At 45.4% G+C, this 21,621-nt stretch overlaps 1 protein-coding gene across 2 annotated transcripts in view; it reads right to left on the bottom strand.

Moving 5' to 3' along the window:
* CRIP3 (cysteine rich protein 3) overlaps positions 1–21,621 on the bottom strand; it is a 1,016,009-nt gene that overhangs the window by 652,430 nt on the left and 341,958 nt on the right. For both annotated transcript variants that reach the window (XM_069608868.1, XM_069608869.1), the window contains exon 5: positions 13,849–13,920. In XM_069608868.1, coding sequence (XP_069464969.1) covers positions 13,849–13,920 — 72 coding nt within the window. The remainder of the gene's footprint in view (positions 1–13,848; positions 13,921–21,621) is intronic.

Below are 21,621 nucleotides of genomic sequence, written 5' to 3'. Positions count from 1 at the left end.
AACTTCATAGGTCAATGGGGGGAGATCTGCCAGTCCGGCACAAACTAGTCAAGTTCACTAAACATTTTGCCCTCTACAATCTCAGCCCAGACCCCATCCCTTATAGGGTTCAGTATTGACTTATCAACAGACTTTGTAGCAGGCAGTATCCTCCACATACTATCCACATTACTACTCATCAATGCCCATCATCTTTTGCCAATTTCCAATACTCGCTTCCAATTTCCTCCTCCTCACCCATATTCTGTACTGGTTCTTTAACCTGGCGGACTCATGTTTCAAGAAAGAGGTAGGGAAACCAGCATCATTTAAACCTTGCAGCTGTCAGAGCTCTTTTCGACAAATTAATTTCAGGGTTGTAGTGGTGGATAAACTGTTTTACAGATTTGTGATCGTCTTGCCACTCTTTACCCCAGTACTGGTGGCAATTGCCTCCAACCAGCACTCAATCTCATTTGGGGGACCACTGTGACAAGACAACCTCTGCCTTTTTGAGCTCAGACCACACCTTACGACAGGCCCTCGAGACATTACCTTCAGACCATGCCAGTCTATTGCCAGCCTGAGAGGCCGACAAGTTTGAAGGGCCCCTTGTTAACGGGTCCTGGTAGCCCTGGGTCCATATGGCACTCAACCTAGGATGGTCACTCGCTATTTTGGTTTTCAACCAATAACTTTTCGGTCAATTTCACCAGGGCAACATTACAGGACACATAGTCCAAGGTTGCCTTGCGGATCTGAACCTGCCAGGTTTTTTTTGCCTGGGATGTCCCCAGATGTTCTGGCGTTAAGAATTACCAATTTCCACTTAGCCATAAAATGTAGCCACTTTTTCCCTTCCTTTCGCTCCATTCTGCTACCAGAGCATACCAAGGAAAGTTCCCCTCGATCAGGTGGTCCCCACACCTGGCATTCAGATCACCACACAAAATACTACCATCCTCTTCCTGGAAAAAAAAAGAAAAAAAAACCACAGCTTGAAATCGCTGTCTACAAAGGCAAATATGTTGTCCGTCAAGGAGCCACCGGTAGGGTAATAGATGTTAATCAGTAACAGCCGCTTCAAAGTGGATGACCCCTTTAGTAGCACCTCAACAGGCAACACGTTTCCCTCAGGGTCACTGGGGAGAACAATTCATGACCTTTTTTGCACAGAAAACCATCTACTAGGAACTGGTCAAATAGCCAAGTTTCTTGAAGCATAAATACAACAGGTTGTAATACAAAATCCAGCGAAGGACCTTTTTTAAAGGAAATGGCAGTGTTCCAAGAAACCATGGTAACCGCTACCTTCTGTCGGGGGAACAACCACCTTATCCAACTCATAACCCAGGAATTCCAATGATTCTAGTTGGGCTATGATCAGGGTGCCATAACAGGTAAACAGCAACGCACCCAGGAACCCTCATGCCCCCCGACCTACATTGGTTCCACATTCTCAGTCAGCAGGACTAAGACTACGCAGAGCTGGTATTTTACCACATGTTCCGAGGAGTACACTTCTATTAATACGCTGGTATTTAGCGACCCCCTACGCCCCCCCCAAGTGAATTTTCTGAGATGCAGTACCGGCCCCGTAGATGGTACTGAAAGTGGGAGGACCTATAGATCCCCATTTTCAACTTTGTTTCTGGTAGCACCCTGAAATCAGCCCTCTGCTGGATTAGAGCATCTTTGGGTTTCTCTGTGCTGGGAGCAGTCAGGACAGGCCTACTCACTGCAGCCTCCAGCAGTTGTGGAGTTTCCTCTACTGCATCTTTCAGTAACCAACTTGTCAGAGATCCCTCCTACGCTTGGCGGTGCTTCTTCTGGCGACTCTCCCTTTTCTTTCGGCACTTCAAAAAATTTCACTGGCTAGTCCTTACTATAATGGTGGAATTTAGTAGCAGGGACTGGGCATTAGCAGGCACAGCCATGTTCGCCTTTTTGTTTTGTAGCAGCTTTTTTTTCCCCGTTTGTTCTGTAATTACCAATGCTTACAAGTTGGATAATTTAACAGCAAATGTGCAGAGAAGTCCAACAAACTGCTATTTGAGACCATACTTTGGGAAGGAATAATGATCAGGCAGACCTCGGATTGCACTACCGGATCTGTCATGTCTCAGCGTGCAAGTTCCAGGCAACTCTCAAGGCCATATGTTCACCTTGTTTTAGTACCTCAGTATGTATCCTGCCACATAATTTAAGCAGGATTTTGACAGCAAAGTTCAGACCATCCCAAGAGGCTCCCACCTCCAGTTGCATTGAATGATAATACAAAGCAGATCCATTAGGTCCCGCTGCGGGACGAGCCGTCCCTCCAGTTTCCTGGGAACTAGGGTTTGGGGAATGAAACAAGTTGGGGAAGCGGAGAGCCGGTGAAAAAGTGCTTGAGCACTTTTAGGAGGATTAGATCGAAGGGGAGCAGAAGCAGTAGCAGATGAACAAGGTTGAGGCTGCTTGTGTTCAGAGACAGAATGAAGAGGACCCGATGGAGCTGAAGTGCTGTTTGCAAGTTCCATTCCAGTGGAGTGGAAAATAGCCTGAGGCAGGTCACCACCAGCTTCCAGAGCACCCGCCCCTCCCCCTCGAACACATCTGATAACATAATCTGAGGAGGGAGTTGGTATCAATATCTTCAAAAGTCGAGTTTGAGAATGCCCCAAAGATCGTACTCCAGTTGACCTATTGAGTCTGTCGGCCACAGGGGTGGAGTCAACTGGTACTTTTGCCGGCTTGGCACTTTTGGATTTAAAGTACTCTAATCTGCCCAGGGCCCGGGCATGGTGTTATGGCGCCAGCAAGTATGTCAACCCTTTCAGTCACCTGTGCACTGATGCAGTCTACTACAGTGGGGACTGGCAGCACAGGTATAACTGCTCTTATAGCCATTCACCTTGCCAGGCATTTTATTTTTGTGTTTTCGCAGGTTGTAAATTGTTTATAGGGCGCTTACGGGGGCATGGTTGAGAGATTCCACGAGGGTCGAGGCAATCAGGCTGCTGCCAGGTATTCCCACACTCGATCCTATTTTTTTTTTAGCACTAATACAGGAATTACCCTTGCTCAAAAGTTCTGTTTGCAGTCTGCCGCTTTGGCTTTATCTTTATAGAAGTATAAGGAGCAGGCACCTACGCCTTGTAGTACTTTGTCGTCCGGGGACAAAGTACTGAAGAGGGTAATGCTAGTAGCGGAGGTTGCCACACCGGGGGAACGACCCCAGTCAATGAGGGGAGTACCACACCCACTACTATTAACAGGTTGTGTGCTTACCGCAAAACGGATAGGCAATCTCAGGGGTGTAGGACCACTGAGCCGACGATCTCCAATGTTCGCTTATTGCCCATTGCAGGGATTGTTGTCCAAACAGAGGCAACCGCGGTCACTGCCTCCACAACTCCTGAACATACTGCGCACACCGTGCACTCCGCGTGTGCAGCAGCTTTTGAGTTCAACTCCTCCTCACGTTAGAAAAGGCAAAAAGACTTGTCTCCAGGTAGTGTTTTCTCAAGGCACCAGATCTCGTCATAACACACTGCGCACAAAATTCTCAGCACCCCAGATAGCGGCTCCGATTGCTAATAGTGGCAAACACCGCTTTCAGGGGTGAGCAGGGCTGGAATGATGTGCTTGGGCTAACCTAGGTTGTGCACGAGTACGGTTACCAGCCTTGCCCTCCCCTGAAAGAGGTATTTAACATGATATTGAAAATATTGATATCAATGACAGGCAAGGGCCATCTGTAGTTTACAATTACCCTGCTGCAGCAACACAATACGTACTTTGCCTCAGGCTATGACTTTCGAGTAACACTGAAATTTAATTTATGAATCTTCTGCACTTCAAACACAGCAAATGATGGATCAAGCATACAATATACGTGACACTGCCTGGTGCAACCCCGACTGCACCAAGGTGAAACTGTTTTCAGAGCCTTTTTATCATACCTGTGTGTGTCCATTCATGCAGCTAACCTTTACACACACTCATCTCACTAATGTCTTACTTCAGCCGTAAACCAAAATGCTGTACTGTTGCTCATTTAATGTCTTTTGTACAAATAACTTCTGGCGACATTACTATTACAAAATTGATAATCAAAATAATTTGTTTGCTAACCAAGAACATTTTGATTAGTAAACGCCTAATCAATTTTTGAAAACTGATTTAAGCTGCAATATGAAACTGCTATATAGGAGTTTCATCCTCCACCAAAAAAGAACAGTCAACTCTGGCCACCTTTGGAAGTGGGGGATCCACTGGAACTTCCGCCTGCACGAGAGGGGAGAAGGTAACAGATTGTCCCGCAGATGGTAAACTTTCAAAGCCTGCTGGCTAAAACCTCCAAAAACTCATAACAGACTGCATGATTGCAGAAACCACTGACTCAAAGCTTGTAGAAGACCCAGAAGGGCCTACGACAGGTAGGAAGCCATGGGAGAGGAAAAAGCAATCACTAATATAGGGATATTATCACTGGGTAATGAAGGGGTCAAAGAAGCGCTAACAGTATTTTGATAACTAAACCAGTGGCACTGAATGTGTATCTGAAAATGTGTAAGAACAATATGTATAGAGGGCTGAGAAGTGGAAGGAAAGCCTTGCTATGGAGAGAACTATAGAAATAGATGGGCGTCTCAAAAAAAGCACTTGCTGCGGCATAAAGTTAAAAATTTATACTCGCCATTAGACACTGGCTAATGATAATCGACCCTTGGTGATTAAGAAAGGGTGTGCTGTATGTGTAGAATTGAGGTGGCAAGTGGCTTATAGCTGGGTAGTACCTTACAAATTTGAAACCCTGATGAAGTAAAATATTTCGAAGGATCGAAACGATCAGCCTCAGAATCAAAAACATAAATAGGTTCCTAAGGAGAATTATGCACATTCGTAAAGTCTTTATGCTTTTCATTAGAAGAAGCCGCTTCCGCAACCGAAGCCGATGCAGTGTGGTCTGTTTTTCCTCTTATAGGAATCCAAAGAGGATTTACCTTGTTTTTGGTTTGCTGGCACAAAAGTAACTGGCTTAGGAACAGACAGTGGTGACCTAGCATTACCAGGACCCTAGAGAAAGTTAGACTCAACCTTCGAATTAAGGGACCTAGACTCCACCTTATTGCGACATTGCATACTCCAGTGATTTTTGCCTGTTCATATGGTGAATGGCAGTAACACTCTTCGCCGGTACCTTTTGAACCTGTGGGGAAAAGGTCATCCAGTACTGAAGTCCAAGGTGCTTTCCAACCAAGAGGCAGCACATGCGCCCGGACAGAACACCTGAATGGACAGTGGAAGACCCCTATGAGGAGGTGACCATAACACCAATACCGAAACGAGATGCAGAGTCAAAGACGGTGCCCCTTCCAGATTCCCACTTACCGCTAGGATGTGAAGTCTTCTATCCCTACACGAAGTCCATGGTGGCTTGTGTTACCAGACCCTTCTTCAGCCTGGAGATCAAGCAGGTTCTCAGTGACCTGGGCTATATGCCCACACAGAACTCACTTGTTGGAAATTCACGAGACGGCTTACACAGTCTCTGTGAGGGTCAGTTGCCGGAAGTTCGGGTGCAGCTTATTTCTGCTGTATTAGAGCCCTGGATGCCGCTTGCCTTTTCGGGCTGCGATGATATGGTGAGAGCGATTGCTTTTTGTGTTTGATGCTTGTCCACTTTTCGTGGGGGAGAGATGCTCATTTGTGGCTGTCACCCACTGGGATTCCTGGGTGCCTTTGTGGTTCTACAGGTGGTTGTGTAGCCACTGGGGCCTGTAGTCCAGCCGAAGGTCTAGTGTCCAGTTGAGTGAGCAAATTCTGGAGTGTGGACAGAATATGCAGTGAGAGGAGAGATTGCAGATTTAGCAGGGGTTATTGTGGTTGTGCAAAAGGAATATCCCTTAGTTCCCTGGGGCTATGTCGTGGACGCTGCAAGAGATGTGGTGATCTTAATGGTGGAGGCGGTTGCAAGAGCCTTCCCATGGTTGTGGACTCTGAGTCAGAGAACTCTAGAGATGCTGCGTGCTGAGTTTCAAACTCAGAATTCACTTCGTACTGCAGGAAGTCCTCAGGCATGAACTGCAAGTACGTGATTGGATGGTGCTGGATTGCTTCTCGCACCCCTGATTGGTCCAATTCTGCCTGTGGAAGTTGTGTGGGTTCAGCATTTGCAGGCTCCTGCCTGCGCTTTTCTTTTTCCACAGTTGACTGGTCTTTTGCCGTCTCCGGTACCATTTTCCCTATAGACAGCGTTTTTTGTTCACCGCTGGCAAACGGGGTTTGTCTCCATCGACTAGCGGTTCTTGTCCGTCCCGTCGAGTGTTTGTTCGTTGAGTGTTCCGTCAATGAGTGCTTTTCCATCTAGCTCATCAACAGGGAGACGCCTTGTCGACATGCATCGTCAGTCGTTTGGCTGTCGAGGTTCTTCCGTAGACGGACCCCCTTTCAGAGTCATCAGCGAGTACGTTGGCTGTCCCACAGCCTCCTCCATTGATGGCGAGACCTGGCCCTTAACAGGGATTCGTTTTATCATGAATGTAGGCTGTTTTGCTGGCCTTTCCTCAGATTTTGCCCTTTTTGACCCAGATTACCTTTTTTCTTGGTGTTTTGTGACTGCCAGGCTTTTTGAGGACTGCCTCAGAAGGGGTGCAATGGCCTTCATTCAGTCAGCATACCAGATGTCTCTTTCTGTCTTTCAGCGTTTTAGAGATGAAGGTTTTACATATTTCACACTCGAGCAGAGTGGTGTGGGTGAAGGCAATAAATACAAAAGTTTTTTAGGCCACAGTTGCAACAGGCTCTAAAGAGGTACTTCCTTCCCTCCATATTCACTGCCACCTGCCCCCTTTTCACTTATCTGACAGAAAAAGGTAAAGCTCCTGAAGATAGATTTTCATGTTTTTGGAAAAGATGGAGATTTCTCTGTGGAGAATGCGAAGAACTCATGGTGCCAACAAGACAGACAAAAGTGATCACAGTCCAAGGGTGTTTTTATTGAACAATTAAGGCTGTATGCAGGTTGGAAAAACGCCTAATCTAAACCTGAATCTAGTTTGGCAGCAAGCGTCAAAACCATAAATTGAAAAATAAGGCTGTCCTGGTGGCGTTGTGTCAAAATAAAAAGGGCCTATAGAAAGAAACCTATTGCCAAACCTCACAACTAATACAAATAAGGGTGTGGGATAGTTCTCAAGAAAAGAAAGAATTAATCTCAAATATGTCAGGATGCGGCAACTTGGGTCTCCCTTCCCCACGTTTTGAGTACAGGGCAAGGCGGGAGCTTGGAGCACAGCATAGTCTTGAGCAAGAGACGATAGTTCCAATGGCAGTTCTCAGAACTGTCGATGGCCAAGTCTGGTTTCCTTTGAAAGTCTCTTGCCTTTGGAGCCGGATTAGTTCAACTAACAAAAACAACAAACGTTCCTTTTAGCTAAATGAAAGTTACTTTAACCAAATGAAAGTTCTTTTAGGGTGATCAGGATTCACCCGGGACCTCCTCTTCGGGGCGCTGACCCTTCTCGTATCGTATTCCTTATGTGTCTGAAATTTGGATGATCGCTTCACCTCAGGATCTCCCTCTACCGGACTCTGACCCTTCTTCTCTGGCATCCCTCCTTCGGGTTCACGCTTGCCGTCTCTTAACTTTTGAACTTTCCACCCTTGCATCCCCCTCTGCCAGGCTCAGACCCCTCTCGATTCTTAGGCTCCCATCACCAGGTTTACTGTGGCTCTCGATCAGGGTGATAGTGGCTCACCCCTGGGTCCCCCTCTTCTGGGCACTGACCCCCTTTACTTTCAATGTTCTCTTTTACACAGTTCAATGTTAGCAGGATACACTTCCCTTTCTTCTACACTGCATGTAGATCAAAGTCTTTCGATTGTACAGGGATTTTACTTGACCCTCCTCTGTATGACCACTTTGACCTATTTTGCTGGCTCCGATGGCCTTTTGGTACCTGTAGTTTCTCTCATATGGGGCTTGACCCGAGTCTCTCGAGTTAGCACCCACCTGTCACCAGTTTCCATCTGCAGATGGTCTCCCCTTCAATACTTGTTACAGTTCTTTACTTCAAACTTGCCACTTTGCGATTCTCACTCAGCACTCACCGATTCACCCCTCGCCTCACCGGCTGTTATGAACTGCTTGGCATTTGGCTTTCCTGTAGTCACGGCCGGTATCATCGGCACGTTGAGCTTCGCTCGCTCCTGCTCATCGGCCAAGGCTTGCCCTGTGTACCGTTGACATCTGCTGCAAGACACTTGTGCTATTGCTTACAGTATTAGGCTCTCCTCCACGAGGTTCCATGGCTCTGGGTCGAAAAGGGCAAAGTCATTTCCCTCCACACCACCTTCCTGCTTCCTGACGTCTTTCTCCTTCATTTGAACTGGCGCGCCTGATTAGCAGGCTCGTGGTGCTGCCTGCCGTGCTCGCCTTGCTCGTACTGTGCTCCCTGCCTCTACCTTTTATCCCTGTGTGGAAGGGAAAGGGGTGTCAGGAGTGTGTGATTCTGATCAATTGCCTGACTTTGCCTGACCCTTGAATTGGGACATGTCAGGTACACAGATTTATTACCAGTCCATTCTTTTCTACATTGTGGACAAATGTGGGTGTTAGAAAAGGGAAGAGGTCGAGTTTGTAAATGTCCTATGGGGTAGGATGGGGAAGGTTTGGGAAATAAGCAGGAGGGTTTGTGAGAATTCTGAAATAATCAGAAAGACTGAATTGGTATGGTTTGCAGGGTAAACGGGAATAGCTGGGACCTAGAAAATAACAGGTAATTGTGGGAATCGGAGTGTTTTATCTGAGCCTGGAGAGAGTGGGAAACAATCGGTGGGATGTGGAAAACGTTTGGAATCATTCACGTAGGAATAAGGAAAACAAGGATTCTGGCATAGGTTATATATGGAGGGGTTGTTAGCTTTCAGAAGAGGATGTTTATTGGATTGGAGGGAGGTCGATTTGGTACAGCCTATGAAGACTTCATAGACGTCGTCTTCCTCATCCCTCTCTCCTCTCATCCCTAACCCCTCCCCATGTCCCCCCCCCCACCCCCAGGTATGACCTTGATTCCCCTATCCAGGGGATCCTCCCTCACTCGTCCAACCCCAGGGCTGGGATCTGACAGCGCCAGCCCTTCCCTGGCCACCAGAATAAGGGATTCTAGAGGTCTCATTGGGAGAGTACCCTTCAGTTTCTCACAAGAAACTGAACAAGGACTCCTTTCAGCATGACATGCAGTTAGAATCTGAAGTGAGGCTGCAGGGGAGGCGCTACATACTCGACATCCCATTGGTGGGGACCAATAGAACCCAAAAGGAGGGCAATGGGATACAAAATAAACACCTAATGTTTTCTTTATTTACTATTGTAAAAGTTAAATGAGGATTCCCAGCCTGGCGGGGAATTGTTCATAGCATGTGAATCTATGAAAGATGAAATGCTGGAGAACACAACATTGCCAGCATTAGTAAACTCTTAAAAGGCTTCAATTCTCCGTTGAGGAACAAGGACATTGAGGCAAAGAGGTTTTCCAGCGGTCAATTTAACACTGATCTACCCGCGTGTTGTTGCCGGCATTTGTTAACTGCGTAGCTCTGGCCGAGTTTCGTCATGGTACTTCGAGAAAAGGACCCACAAACGTGTGCGCGCACCACAAAGAAGCCAGAGTTCCTGTAAAAAGCTTTGGAGGCTTTTCATCAACTCCGATAGACTATGTTGCGCAGTTGGCATGAGAACAGTTTTTATGTCAGGGCAGTTCTGGCAGTAGAGTGGTATGGAGGACAAGCCAGCACATTGTAAGAGGCAGCCAGAAGAAGCTGGAAGTAAGCACAGTAACAGCGTTGAACTGAGCGCCGATAGTGCACTTTAAATAGTTTAATTACAGTATATATGAACCCAAGTTCTACGCAAGTTTGGAAAGAAAAATGAAAAGACAAGAGATACCACAGTTATTGTTTAAGCAAACCAGCATTTTATTCAGTAAAGAATTTCAAGGCATTCAGGTACCAGAGGGAATACTTTGGGGTAAAGGAATACTGCGAGGGAAGAGTTGGGAAAGATGCAGAATTAACTGTTTACTTTATAGGTCAGCAGAGTGTTCAGGAAGTGTCCAAGTGTGCAGAGGGCGGCAAGGTGAGACCTGAACATTTTTGTTTTTTCCACTACCCCTTTCCACCAGGGTTGCAAACTCTGCAATTAGTCAACCAAAGATTGTAGCCAGGGCGAGCTCAAGGGGTCTGGAGGATTCATCTTCTACCCCTGCAGTAAGCGAAAGCTGGAACCTTACACCAACAGCCAATCAGAGGAAGGGAACATAATCATGGCATCTCAGGACATTGAGACACAGGAAGGGAAAGGTAGAAAGCCAGGTGCCTGTTAAGCAGAAACCTGTGCAGTTCCCTCTGGGACCACTGCAAAAGATTTAAGATTACAGGTGTTGGCAGTAAACCCACTTGGTAGCAGTCTGTACCACACAGATTCACTGTGGTAGCAGTGGCTGAGCAGTCAGACTTCCCTCAAGAAGAGTTAGGCAGTATATAGAGGATACAGGATAGTTACAGAGGCACAGTAGTACAAGCAAACACTGACCAGAGCTAGGTGTAAAAGTATATACTTATTTATTTTAAAGGCACACTCATAAATTACACTAGCACAGAAAAAGGTAAGTCAAAACACAGTCACTATTACTTATGTGTACATCCCTAGTCATTTGTTGGACAAGTCTAAGTTAACACCACTTATTTACAAACACAGGTGAGTGCTTACCATCAGATGGCACTCCAACAAGTTATTAGAAAAGGGAGGGAAAAAGCAGGAGTAATGAAAGCAGCAAGGTAAAACACTTTTCACATAAGGTTAGCAAAGGCAGTCAACTTTGGAACAAGGAGAATTGGTTCGTGGCCCGCTTTAGAGGGAGCCAGGCGAAAATATGCCCAAGATCACACAATGTCACAAGTCTTTGCAGGTGAGTAGAAAAGGTTTTACTGAGTTTAGAAAAAGTTTAGTTAGGGTGTCCCAGGCTTACCCAAGTTCGAGAGCCAAGGGCTAAATCTACACCGTACAATCGGTGGCAAGGGAAGCCGGGCGGAACACAGTACCTTTAAAAGTGGAAAGGATCCTCCAGCGGTGGTAGTTGTTCCTGGTAGTGGGTGCAAGTCGCGGCGTCGTCCAGAGGAAGAGGTGATCTCGACGTGGAGGAAAGCTGCAGGTCGTTGCACTACCAGGGATGAGGCCAGCCGTGGAGTTTTCCGGTCACAAAGGAGTTTGCCCCTCTTTCGCGGTTGAGGTAAAAAGTGGTATCCCGGTTGCCGGGGTGCTTGGCACAGTCAAGGCGGCCACAAGATGCTTCGGGACGGCGAAAAGAAGGCAGCAACTGGTTGTCCCCACCAGTTAAGGGAAGGAGACTCTCCGGCGGGAGATCTCCTCTGTCGTCGGAAAAAGTGGTGAGACGGTTCCGCAGGGCTTCACCGGTGGTGTCGTCTTGGCAGGTCGTCTCGGCTTCTCCCTCTTCGGCTTCTTAGGTCCTGTGGCGACTTCTGAAGAACCAGTCCCAAAAACCCTGCTTTTATGCAGCAAACCCCCATTCATACAGCCTAGCTGCCACTCAAACATGCTAAGTGGTGAGCGGGGTGGCTCACCACTTGGGCCAATCACACCAGAGTGCGACATGAGTTGGCAAGGCAACTCAGTCCAGGGTGCCTAAACCCCCTCCCACACCCCCTGTGGTACCCAGACAGAATGGCACCACTGTGGAGGGCTTCTGTGCAGAAGCCCGCCAAAAAGTGGAACAAAGGCTCGACTCGGGTTCAGGGTTACTGAAGTGAACCTAGACGCCATTTTGGCGGCGAGTTCTGGCAAAAAATCCCAACCGGTGAATTTATATTAAATAAATAAACCGGCGGTATCTTTAACATTGCACCAAAAAGTGGTGCATTAAAAACAAATGGGAAATCCCATTGGGAAATATTCCGGTGGAATATTTCCATGGTATCCACTGCCACCAGCCAGAACTCTGCGAGGGGGGACGGGACAGTACCCCCTCGACAACAGACCCAGGGGCAATCTAATTGCCCCTACCAGTACTTCCACAGTAAGGTGGTTTGTACTGGTTAAGTTCCTAAATTAAGACTAATAAAGTCAATGGTGACTTTACAGACCCAGGGCGACAGTAGTCAGTCCCAGGGTGTGGAGTCTATGTTTGGGGGTCTCTATGACACCCCTGTGTTACTGCACTGAGGGTGCTGTGTAACACACATTCAAAAACCAATGATAGCCTATGGGGAAAAAATACCCCCTAGCCCATAAGCACATAGCAAGTCACAGAAACACTCTCAAATCATGTCCAAGAGTGAGGGTGAAAGAGTCTCACTCTTGGCAGGAGAAAAAATAAACCCCAAAAATCCAGCAAAGCTGCTGGGGGACTCACTAGGTTAGGAAATTCAGCCTAAACAGAGAATTCTCCCTAACAGTGCCCATCCTGCCTTCCTTTAGGAATCAATTGAATGCTATGGCAGGGCCTGAGTGTCCTAAAATGAGGGAGACCAAGAGCCACTGCAAAATAATCATGCATCTGTCACCAGCCCATGTCCTGCTGTGGGCAACACACAGGTGCCCATAAACACACATTAGGGGTACCAAGGAGTACCCCTACCCATGGGTGCCATAGGGGTATCCCATGGGTCATTCTTCACCAAAAGAAAAAGATGAATAGCTTCACTGCCAGGATTTCCAAACTGGACTTCTGTGCAGAGGAGGCACAGCAAACACACAGTGAAGTAGTGGGAGGAGAAAGCCCTATCCATCTATAAGCATTTCCAGCATCACAAGATCCCAGGAATAATAACTAATAGAAGCCAGGAGGAGAGAAAGTCTAGGAAAGAGTGGCTTAAATTGTGAACAAAACTGAAAGCTGAACACAGAATATTTGTTGGACGAGACAGCAAACTCAAAAAAAGGGCAGAGTAGTTGGCCATCCTGGTCTCTGCCCAACACTGCCGCACTCCGACACAGGGCTGAGGTATGTACAAAAATGGCCTGCCTCTTCTGCCAGAAGAAAGCTTTTACCTCGGGGCGAATTCACCAAGGAGCAACAAGCACATCCGACAGAATGGGCAGACTATAAAAAGTATCAAGGCCCAAGCAGGAAGAAAGAAAAGGGTGATGTTCCTGTGAAAACCGTGCTGCAGTGGAATGTCAAAAGAACTCTGGTGAAGCCAAGTCTGTGGAGCTGAAAATCTACAGACTTTGATTAAAATACTTTGGTCCACTTTATGGACTGTTGGGCCGGGCTGGCTCACCCCTGCTAAAGGACTCAAGCAATCCAAACCCACACCAATCCCAAACAATAAATGTGCAGGCATCCAACCAGGGCCATGGGCTATGTATTCCAGGTACAACCCACATCCAAGAAATACATTCTTTTATCATTGGAGTTTGTACACTGTTAAAGGACTGCATTTCCCAAAATACAGGTTGTAAAGCAGCAATGAGGAAAAGAGAGGCAATGCTGCACAGAACACTCTTCAGCCCACAGGTCAACAGGGTCAGAAGCAAAGCCCACAGACTGCATCCAAGTTGAACGGAAATGAAACAACTGAAAGGAAAACATGTTACATGTACTCCCTTCTTGCAGCTTGAAGCACTTTCTGAAGCAGGCAGCTTACAAGAACTCCCAGCTCTAACTGCCTCCTTCGTGCAACAGCTATCTATTCACATGGCCAGAGGCCTTTTGTGATTCTCCTCTTCACTGCCCCCACCCCCACCCACCAAATAGGAAATCAGGCAGTCATCAAACAGACCCAAAAAAAGGACCAGGTTTGATGTTAAACTGATTGGTTCGACATGTGCAAGAAATAAATACTTGCTTTATTACTTACCGAAAAATACAGCCTTTCCACAGCCAGGACAAAGTGACGTCTCTCCAGCAAACATCTTCACATATGATGGGCCTGTAAAACAGTAAATTGTGCATCAATTAAAATAGGAAAACTACAAAACCAGGCTGACTGCCTGGCTCTAAAAACTGGAAGTGATTTATAACAATTCTTTAAGGTTCTCTGCATCGGGGACATGTCATGAGCACACATCGGCTTTCCCTCGCGGCACCACTTTTAAAAATCACAACAATCGACCCTTGCACCCCAATGTAGCGACATGTGTCATTGCAATTTTATTCACCCGTCCAAATCTTGGGGGTGGCCAAATTAATTTGTATGGTCCAAAGTCAAATACTTTAATGCTAGTTTGACTTGTCAAATTAAAATAGAAAGCAAACAGTGTATATTATGTACTTCGAGATTTCAACATAACTCTTATCACAAACATATTACAAAATATAAAGTTCTGTGGTAATTCTTATGTCACCAAAATGCTGATTGCATGTAGAGACACAGAACCCTCACTGGTGATATTTCCCCAGTCCCCTTTCTCATGGGGGTATTTATTTTTAAAGAGTGCAAAAGCAGGTTACCAGACTGTTTACCATGAATACCAATAAATCATAAAATAATGTTCAGTTATTCTACGTGCTTCGATCAGCAAGACAAGTGTAATCATCGTATTAGGACTTCAATTTATACTGGAAGGGATCATTAGATATCAACATTGTAAACTGTCTTTTTAATTAAAATTTGTTTTTAGTGCGAAAGCACCTTTACAAATTAAAGCAAATTAATACATTCCTTTCAATAATTTAACAGACATTACAGAACAGTAAATTATACAATATAATACGCATCTGTTCCTACATCCAACAAATATAAAAACTTTCAGTGTTCAACTATACAATAACTTTAAAAAACATGTTGTAAAACATTGTGAACTGCCTTATTTTAAATGTGTTAATACAATTAGGATGGCTGCATTCTTCTATGCAGATGGGGTTATCAGGAAGTGAAGGAATCACTCCCACCAGAGTTAAGAAACATCAGGAAAGAGCCTTCTCAGAAAGTCCTCTGTTGCGATAGGGAAATGGATAGGGTAAAGGTGGGCACTCTACCATCACTTAAGTTGTACAAAGCCACCCGGTCATCTGAAGCACTAAGTATAAGTGGAACCCAGTATAAAAATAAATGTGATGCTAATGTGAAAACATTTCACAATGTAACATGACCAAGTTAGATAATGAAAAGTCCATACAGCGACTACTGCAGTAGCTAAGCAAGTTCTGTAAGGAGTACAGCTTTATGACTGAACATGCCAGATCAGACATTCCACGGTTCAAAATTGAGGGGAGCCATTTAGCTCCTGCTTGTAGCCTAGAAGACTCTGGTTAGTGAAGGCACACACCTAAACGCTGACACCAGAAAAAAATACAACCCGCTAGGGAAAAAGGCCCAAGTAACTCTTGCAAATATAACATGTTTTATGTCTACAAAAAGAACTCTGCTGTCATGGAACGTTATGCCAAAAAAGGGTACAACCAGAATCTTAAAAGGAGAGACAGCGTCATGGGTTACATCATTACATATAGTGGAAACCCGTGAGGCTGGTTGGTGCAACCCTACACATGGCTGGCCTGCTCCATAGGGGATGCCAGGCCATTGGTCCCAGCCCAGTCCGTCGGTCTTCCATCACGTGGGGTCTGCGGGGCTAATCATGTCCACGGAACCAAGGCCAAAGAAACAATTAGTTACATTTGCAAATAGTGCTACTCTATTATACAGTGCTCCTGGCATGCTCAAAGACTGGCCCAGGGGGAGTTTCAAGATTACACTAACCCACACATACCCGGACTCATCCCAATCGCATCTCTCTGCTTCCAAGGCTACCACCCTCACTTTTGAACTATAATGTATCCCTCCCTGTACCTCACATTACAAATCATGTCAATATGAAATAAAGGTGGGACGACCATGTTCTTAGATTTCTTATGGTTGATCGGTTTATGGTCGGTGGTCAACTGGTATCTCAGAATTCAGGGGTCCTAGAACTGGGGCAGTTGCAGGGCATATAATTCGTAGTCAGCTGGGTGGAGGTCAGAGGCCTGCTGCGGCCTGTTTGTTATAACACATACACCAAGGCGCCCAGTACTGTCTCGTGGCCTTACAGGGCTTTGCTGGCTGCAGGCAGCCACGGGCCTCATAACAAGCATGTCACTGTGCACCCGACGTCTACACATGAGACCCGGAGTGGGAGCGTACAACCTAGCCCCAGCCTGTGTCGGAACACGGTAGCACACGCTGCTGCGGTGGTGGTGTTGCCGACATGACAGAGCCACAATATTGACTGGCATCTGCAAGCGTTCTTTGTGGGACCAGACCCCGTAGGGCATTGTTTTGTGCGACCTGGGCTCCGGATTATACCGGAATCATGAAACGAAGGCCAAAAGTGGGTCATAACAAGAACTATTATAATCACCTGGGGCTGGTGAAGAAACTGGATCAGCTTCATTCGGCTGTCGTCGCCCCCAAGCCACCACCTTCCTTTTACACTGGTGCCAGTGGCCAAGATACTTAACCAAGCAGGGCAGTTCGCAGCTGCCTTGAGTCAGGAGACTGAGGCACTCCTACTCAATTACAACACATGGGCAGTGTGGCCGGCACAGCATCATAGCTTCAACCCACTGCTTCGCGTGAACACGCAGTCTGAGCGTCGGCTGCAGTGGGGCAACTACCCACATGAGGTCAGAATCTAGTGACTGACCCTTCGGACCAGAGGACCCACTCCACAGCTGTTTTTGAACCCTATCGTTCCGCACGGGGCACGACCGCCATACCCATGTACATTAAGCTGACAATACTGAAATAACGTGCTCACTCGACGCCCGGACGATAAACCTCCAACCAGGCCACCCTATTGAACCCATCCTCCCTGCAGCCCAACAGTCGGCCTCATTGGTTGTGTTCTCCTGCAAGATACAAAGCACAAGTATCGCACCAGCAGACAACATGACAAAGGGGGTGGGGATGGGAGAAAGAGGGCCCAACGATTCCTTCACCAACAGCCCTGTCAAGGCCTTGTGTCCGACGGACCCGGCAACCAACGAGGAGAGCACCTCAATGTCAGGGAATGCCTGCGAAGACCACCTCCTAGCAGCGATGCTAAGCGGATTTATGGCGGTGGACATGAAACTGGACGATATCGTCTCTACCATTGGGTCATTCAAATCTAAATTGGAAAAAGAAAGCAGTTGCATAAATGAGGCCGAAATACGGATTGGAGCCACAGAAGACAAAGTTGAGAGACACGGCTGAGATATATCGTAATTGAGAACCAAGGTTAATCAAATCTGCAACAAGTGCAACTACCTTGAGTTGCGCCAGAGACAAAACATTCAAATGATTGGGATACCAGAGGCGGCATGTAAAGGCTCGATGGAAACATGTCGAGGATCGTCTAAAATCATTATTTGACCACACCAGATTCTCCCCCTAATTCTTGGTTGAGCGTGCACACCGCATACTGGCACCTAAACCAGAAGCCCCTCCCCGCACCATCCTGGCGAGATTGCTCAATTACTGAGATAGAGACTTAATACTGCGAATGTCCAGGGAGCAGGGCACACTTTGCCATGAGGCCTCTGACATCAATATTTCTCCAGACTCCTCAGGCAACGTACAAACCATACGCACGTCGTAGTACCCAGTCAAGAAGCTGCTATGGATCAGACAGGTTCCATATGCCCTCATGTTTCTGGCCAAGTTGCAAATCCAAAATGGAGGCCGCATGCATTTCTTCAATAATCCATCCGAGGCCACGGCATACATAGAGTCATCAATTTAGCTTCCGCTCCTGCGGCGGGACCGGAAATGCAGTCCCCAGCCATACAATAACGAAGGGGACGCTACAGCCAACGACTGATCAACGTTCAAATGATCTGAATCCATCTGCCACAAAGATTACACATTGGTGTGCATCACTAGTACAATTGGGACCGGCTGCGGACACTGCACCCAGCTACAAGATCAGTCGCTTTCACAGCACAACACAGGAAGTTACCATGGTTATTTTTGGGTCACATCATCCAGTTGGGGGTGATGAGAGAGGGGGGTGCAGAGACTGGAGTTTGGGTTGATGACGGCTATGCTATTGAAAAGGTTTGAAGTTACAATGTTATGTTTTTTACTAAAAAAGAGCGGATGGACTGTCTAGTAGTCACGTAAATAGATCTCTGCTATACGTTCAAATGAGACGTGTTCATCATGTGCAATTAATGGCTCTCGATGGGCGACAATATTCCCTTCCTGACCTAGAATGTCTTTGGGCTCAACAACCCCATGAAGTTGAGGAGGGTACTAGCGTACATCTATCGCCATGGCCCTAAAGTGGTTATGCTACAACAAACACATGTCCACGTTCCACTCAATAAAAAATGTGCACCCAGCTGAGGGCACCAACAGGGGTACACTCAGGCCTCCAAATAAGGTGTGTACCAGGCCTTTTTACACATGGAAATCTTGTAAATATGACAGCATTATTATTTTCCTCTGTACATTAACACATACCTTTAGAGCAGAGGGCAGTGCAAAGGTCAGGTTACATGACAGAAACCAGAAGGCTTCTTTTGATTTTTATCTACATGGATCTAATTGCAAGCCATAGATAAACGCCTCTAAAACAGAATGCATTTCTTGGACAAATTGAAAAAAAAAAAACTGCACACCATGATAAAAGGAACGGTTCGTTTCCATTCAGCTTCTGCTGTGTTGCTGGAGCAAACAGAAGCACTGTGCATATATATTTTCCTAGCATTTTAAGATTGTAAAATGAATAAGATGGAAAACTAAGTTGCAATTGAGGATTAATATTTTGTAACAAATTATGCTTTTTTTCCCCCAGTGAAAGCAAACAAGTTTTGCAGAATTGTATTGAATTGAGAAAGCTAGGGTACGTTCTGAGAGGAGAGCAGCCCTTAAGCTCCCTTTGCATATGCGACAAACTGTTTTGTCCCGTATCAAAACTAAATATAGAAATTGGGTAAGAGGAAGGAGGGCAAAGCTTTACCAAATTGATGGAATTAGCATATTAAAAACCTTGGCTTCAAAGAACACTGCTCAGTCATGGAACATCATAAATCAAGTGACTGCAGGGCATCAGGTGGCGGTTCAATCAAATGATGTGTCTGAAGCAAGGTGGATACAGCACTATGCTAAACTATTTGCTGAACCTCCGGTGCATTTCTCTAAAATCTCATTTGATACTCTCCCTCCTTTCTACATACATTTTGACAGAGAAGACATCATGTATTTTATCAAGCGAGCCAACAATTCCAGAGCCCCAGGCCCGGATGGCTTATCCAATGCTCACCTTAAACGGTTTCCGGACATCTGGGCGGATATCCTTTGTCTCGTATTTGATCATGTTAACACCTCACAGAGAATTCCCCTGTCGTGGAAGCAATCTATTGTTGTCCCGATTTATAAGAAAGGTGAACGGTCCAACCCAACAAGTTACAGACTGATCTCTCTTCTGGATGTCCCGGGTAAGATCTTTTCTCAGCTGATCTTGCGCCAGCTGAAAAACTGGACAAAAAAATGCCTTAAGAGAGATCCTCTCCAATCAGGTTTTGTAAGTGGACTTGGCACACTTCCTAACATGATCACATTAAATATGTTGAAGTCGAAATATGCACTTAGGAAGCAACCTTTATATCTTGCGTTTATCGACTTTCGTTCTGCTTTTGATTCTATTAACAGAAACTTACTATTTTATAAGTTAAAAGTTTTTGGTTGCCCTTCTTCTCTCTTGTCAATTATCATTCAACTACACACGGACACGTCTATGCGTGTTAGGCTCTCTTTTGAAGGTCTTCTATCTTCTTCCTTTTCAACGTTCCTGGGACTCAAACAAGGGTGCAGCTTAGCATCGATATTATTCAATTTGTTCATATTGGATATGGGGAGTTATTTCGTGCATACTTTGTCCGATGCTCCTGAACTTGGTGGTCAGCGCATACCATGGTTGCTTTATGCGGATGACCTTGTTTTAATATCGCAAACTCCCAGAGGTCTCCAGAACTTGCTGTCTGCATTGTCTAATTATTCTAAGGAGAACCAACTTCTAGTCAACTTGGAAAAATCTCAGATTCTTGTCTGTAAGTCAAGAGGGAAAGCTAAGAGCCTAAACATAGTGTGGTACTTACAACAACAACCAATAGAAATTGTGTCAGAATACAAATATCTGGGCCTATACATTCAAAATACCATCATCGATAAGACACTCGACTGTGTTACAGTCAAAACTGTCAATGCTGCTGTCACAGGCGAAAATACTCGTTTATAAGTACGGGAAATTTACACTGAGGCATTTGTTTATGTATTATGAGCAAAAAGTCATAACCATCTTGTTATATGGTGTAGAATCCAAGCTGTATTCTAATGACCAAGCTTGGGATAAACTTGAGGCCACATTTTGGAGAAAGGTTTTAAATTTGCCAAACTGCCTACCTTTGCCTATGCTGCGTTTTGAACTAGGGCTGAAATCACTATCTAGTAGGGTCAAATGGAGACTGTGTTCTTTCTTTCGGAAATGCATTCTTGGTGGTGGTGAGAACAATATAATGAGTACGATTGCTGGCTACTTGACCTCCTCTGGTTTGGCCTTTCCTAGTCGATGGCGTGGCTTTGTATTAAATGCTATGTCTGAAGCTGATATATCATTACAGCTGCTGATGGAGAACCCAATTCGTGCTAAAACAAAATATCAATGGGAGTGGATCCAGAACTATGAACGTTGCAGACAATATAAAGATTTTAATTCTAAAATCTTTGGCATTAAATGCTTGGGTCAAGCGCCAAGTTATCTACTAAAATGTCCCTTTGCGAAAATTCGGTCCAAGTTCTTGCGGTTGAGAATGAACTTGTGGCCTACGAGAGAAGTGTTGGTGAGGCGGAAGACCATTCCTCCTGAACTAAACTTTTGTCGGTTTTGCAATCGTCACAGTGTCAAAGAGACTTTACAACACGTGATAGTTGCATGCCACGCTTTGGAAGACATACGGGCAAAACATTTTACGAATCTGCTAAATGTGCACATGCAATGGGACGATTTGGAGATATGGAGTTCTCTAATCAACAGTACCAGATTTTCAGTTATAAAGGCACTGGTGCACTTTCTAGAATTTATATTACCTTGTGAATTTTTTTTATGAACAGTCATATTAATAATTGGTTGAATGTACATGAGTTGATGTGGTTTTCTATCTTTTGAGATTGTTCTTAAAAGGGTAACTAGTGCTGAAGCAATTGCATTATTCTTTAAACTGTGGTATTTGTTGTCGTTTAGCTTTCTTTACTATATGTCCTTAAGTGTATGCTACCCATGTATTGGGACCTTTTTATGGAATTATGTAATTTTGAAAAGTTGATTTTATTCAGCTATAACAATAAAAAATAAAAATAAATTTAAAAAAAAAAAGAATTGTATTTTTCAGAGTTCCTGTGCTGTGTGCATAATCATGCAGATGCAGATTATTTTTACACTTATAATTTAATTTTCACTCTAATTATAAAAACAGTGTGTAAAATGATGACTATGCACGGGCTGGTTTACATCCATTTACCCTTACAGTTAATGGGGTACATTACTATAAATGGTCGGTGGCAGCAGCGTCTTTGTTCAAGGGTGAGTGATTGTCATTACACCAATCGCAGGTGTTCTAGCGTCTCAAATCTTACGCACTACAATTAAAACACCCAAAACCTGACTCT

The sequence above is a fragment of the Ambystoma mexicanum genome, chromosome 4q, assembly GCF_040938575.1.
Source record: "Ambystoma mexicanum isolate Mex_15411 chromosome 4q, UKY_AmexF1_1, whole genome shotgun sequence".
Taxonomy (NCBI): Eukaryota; Metazoa; Chordata; class Amphibia; order Caudata; family Ambystomatidae; genus Ambystoma; species Ambystoma mexicanum.
The sequence above is the reverse complement of the archived record's forward strand: the minus strand, read 5'-3'. Positions and strand labels throughout refer to the sequence as shown.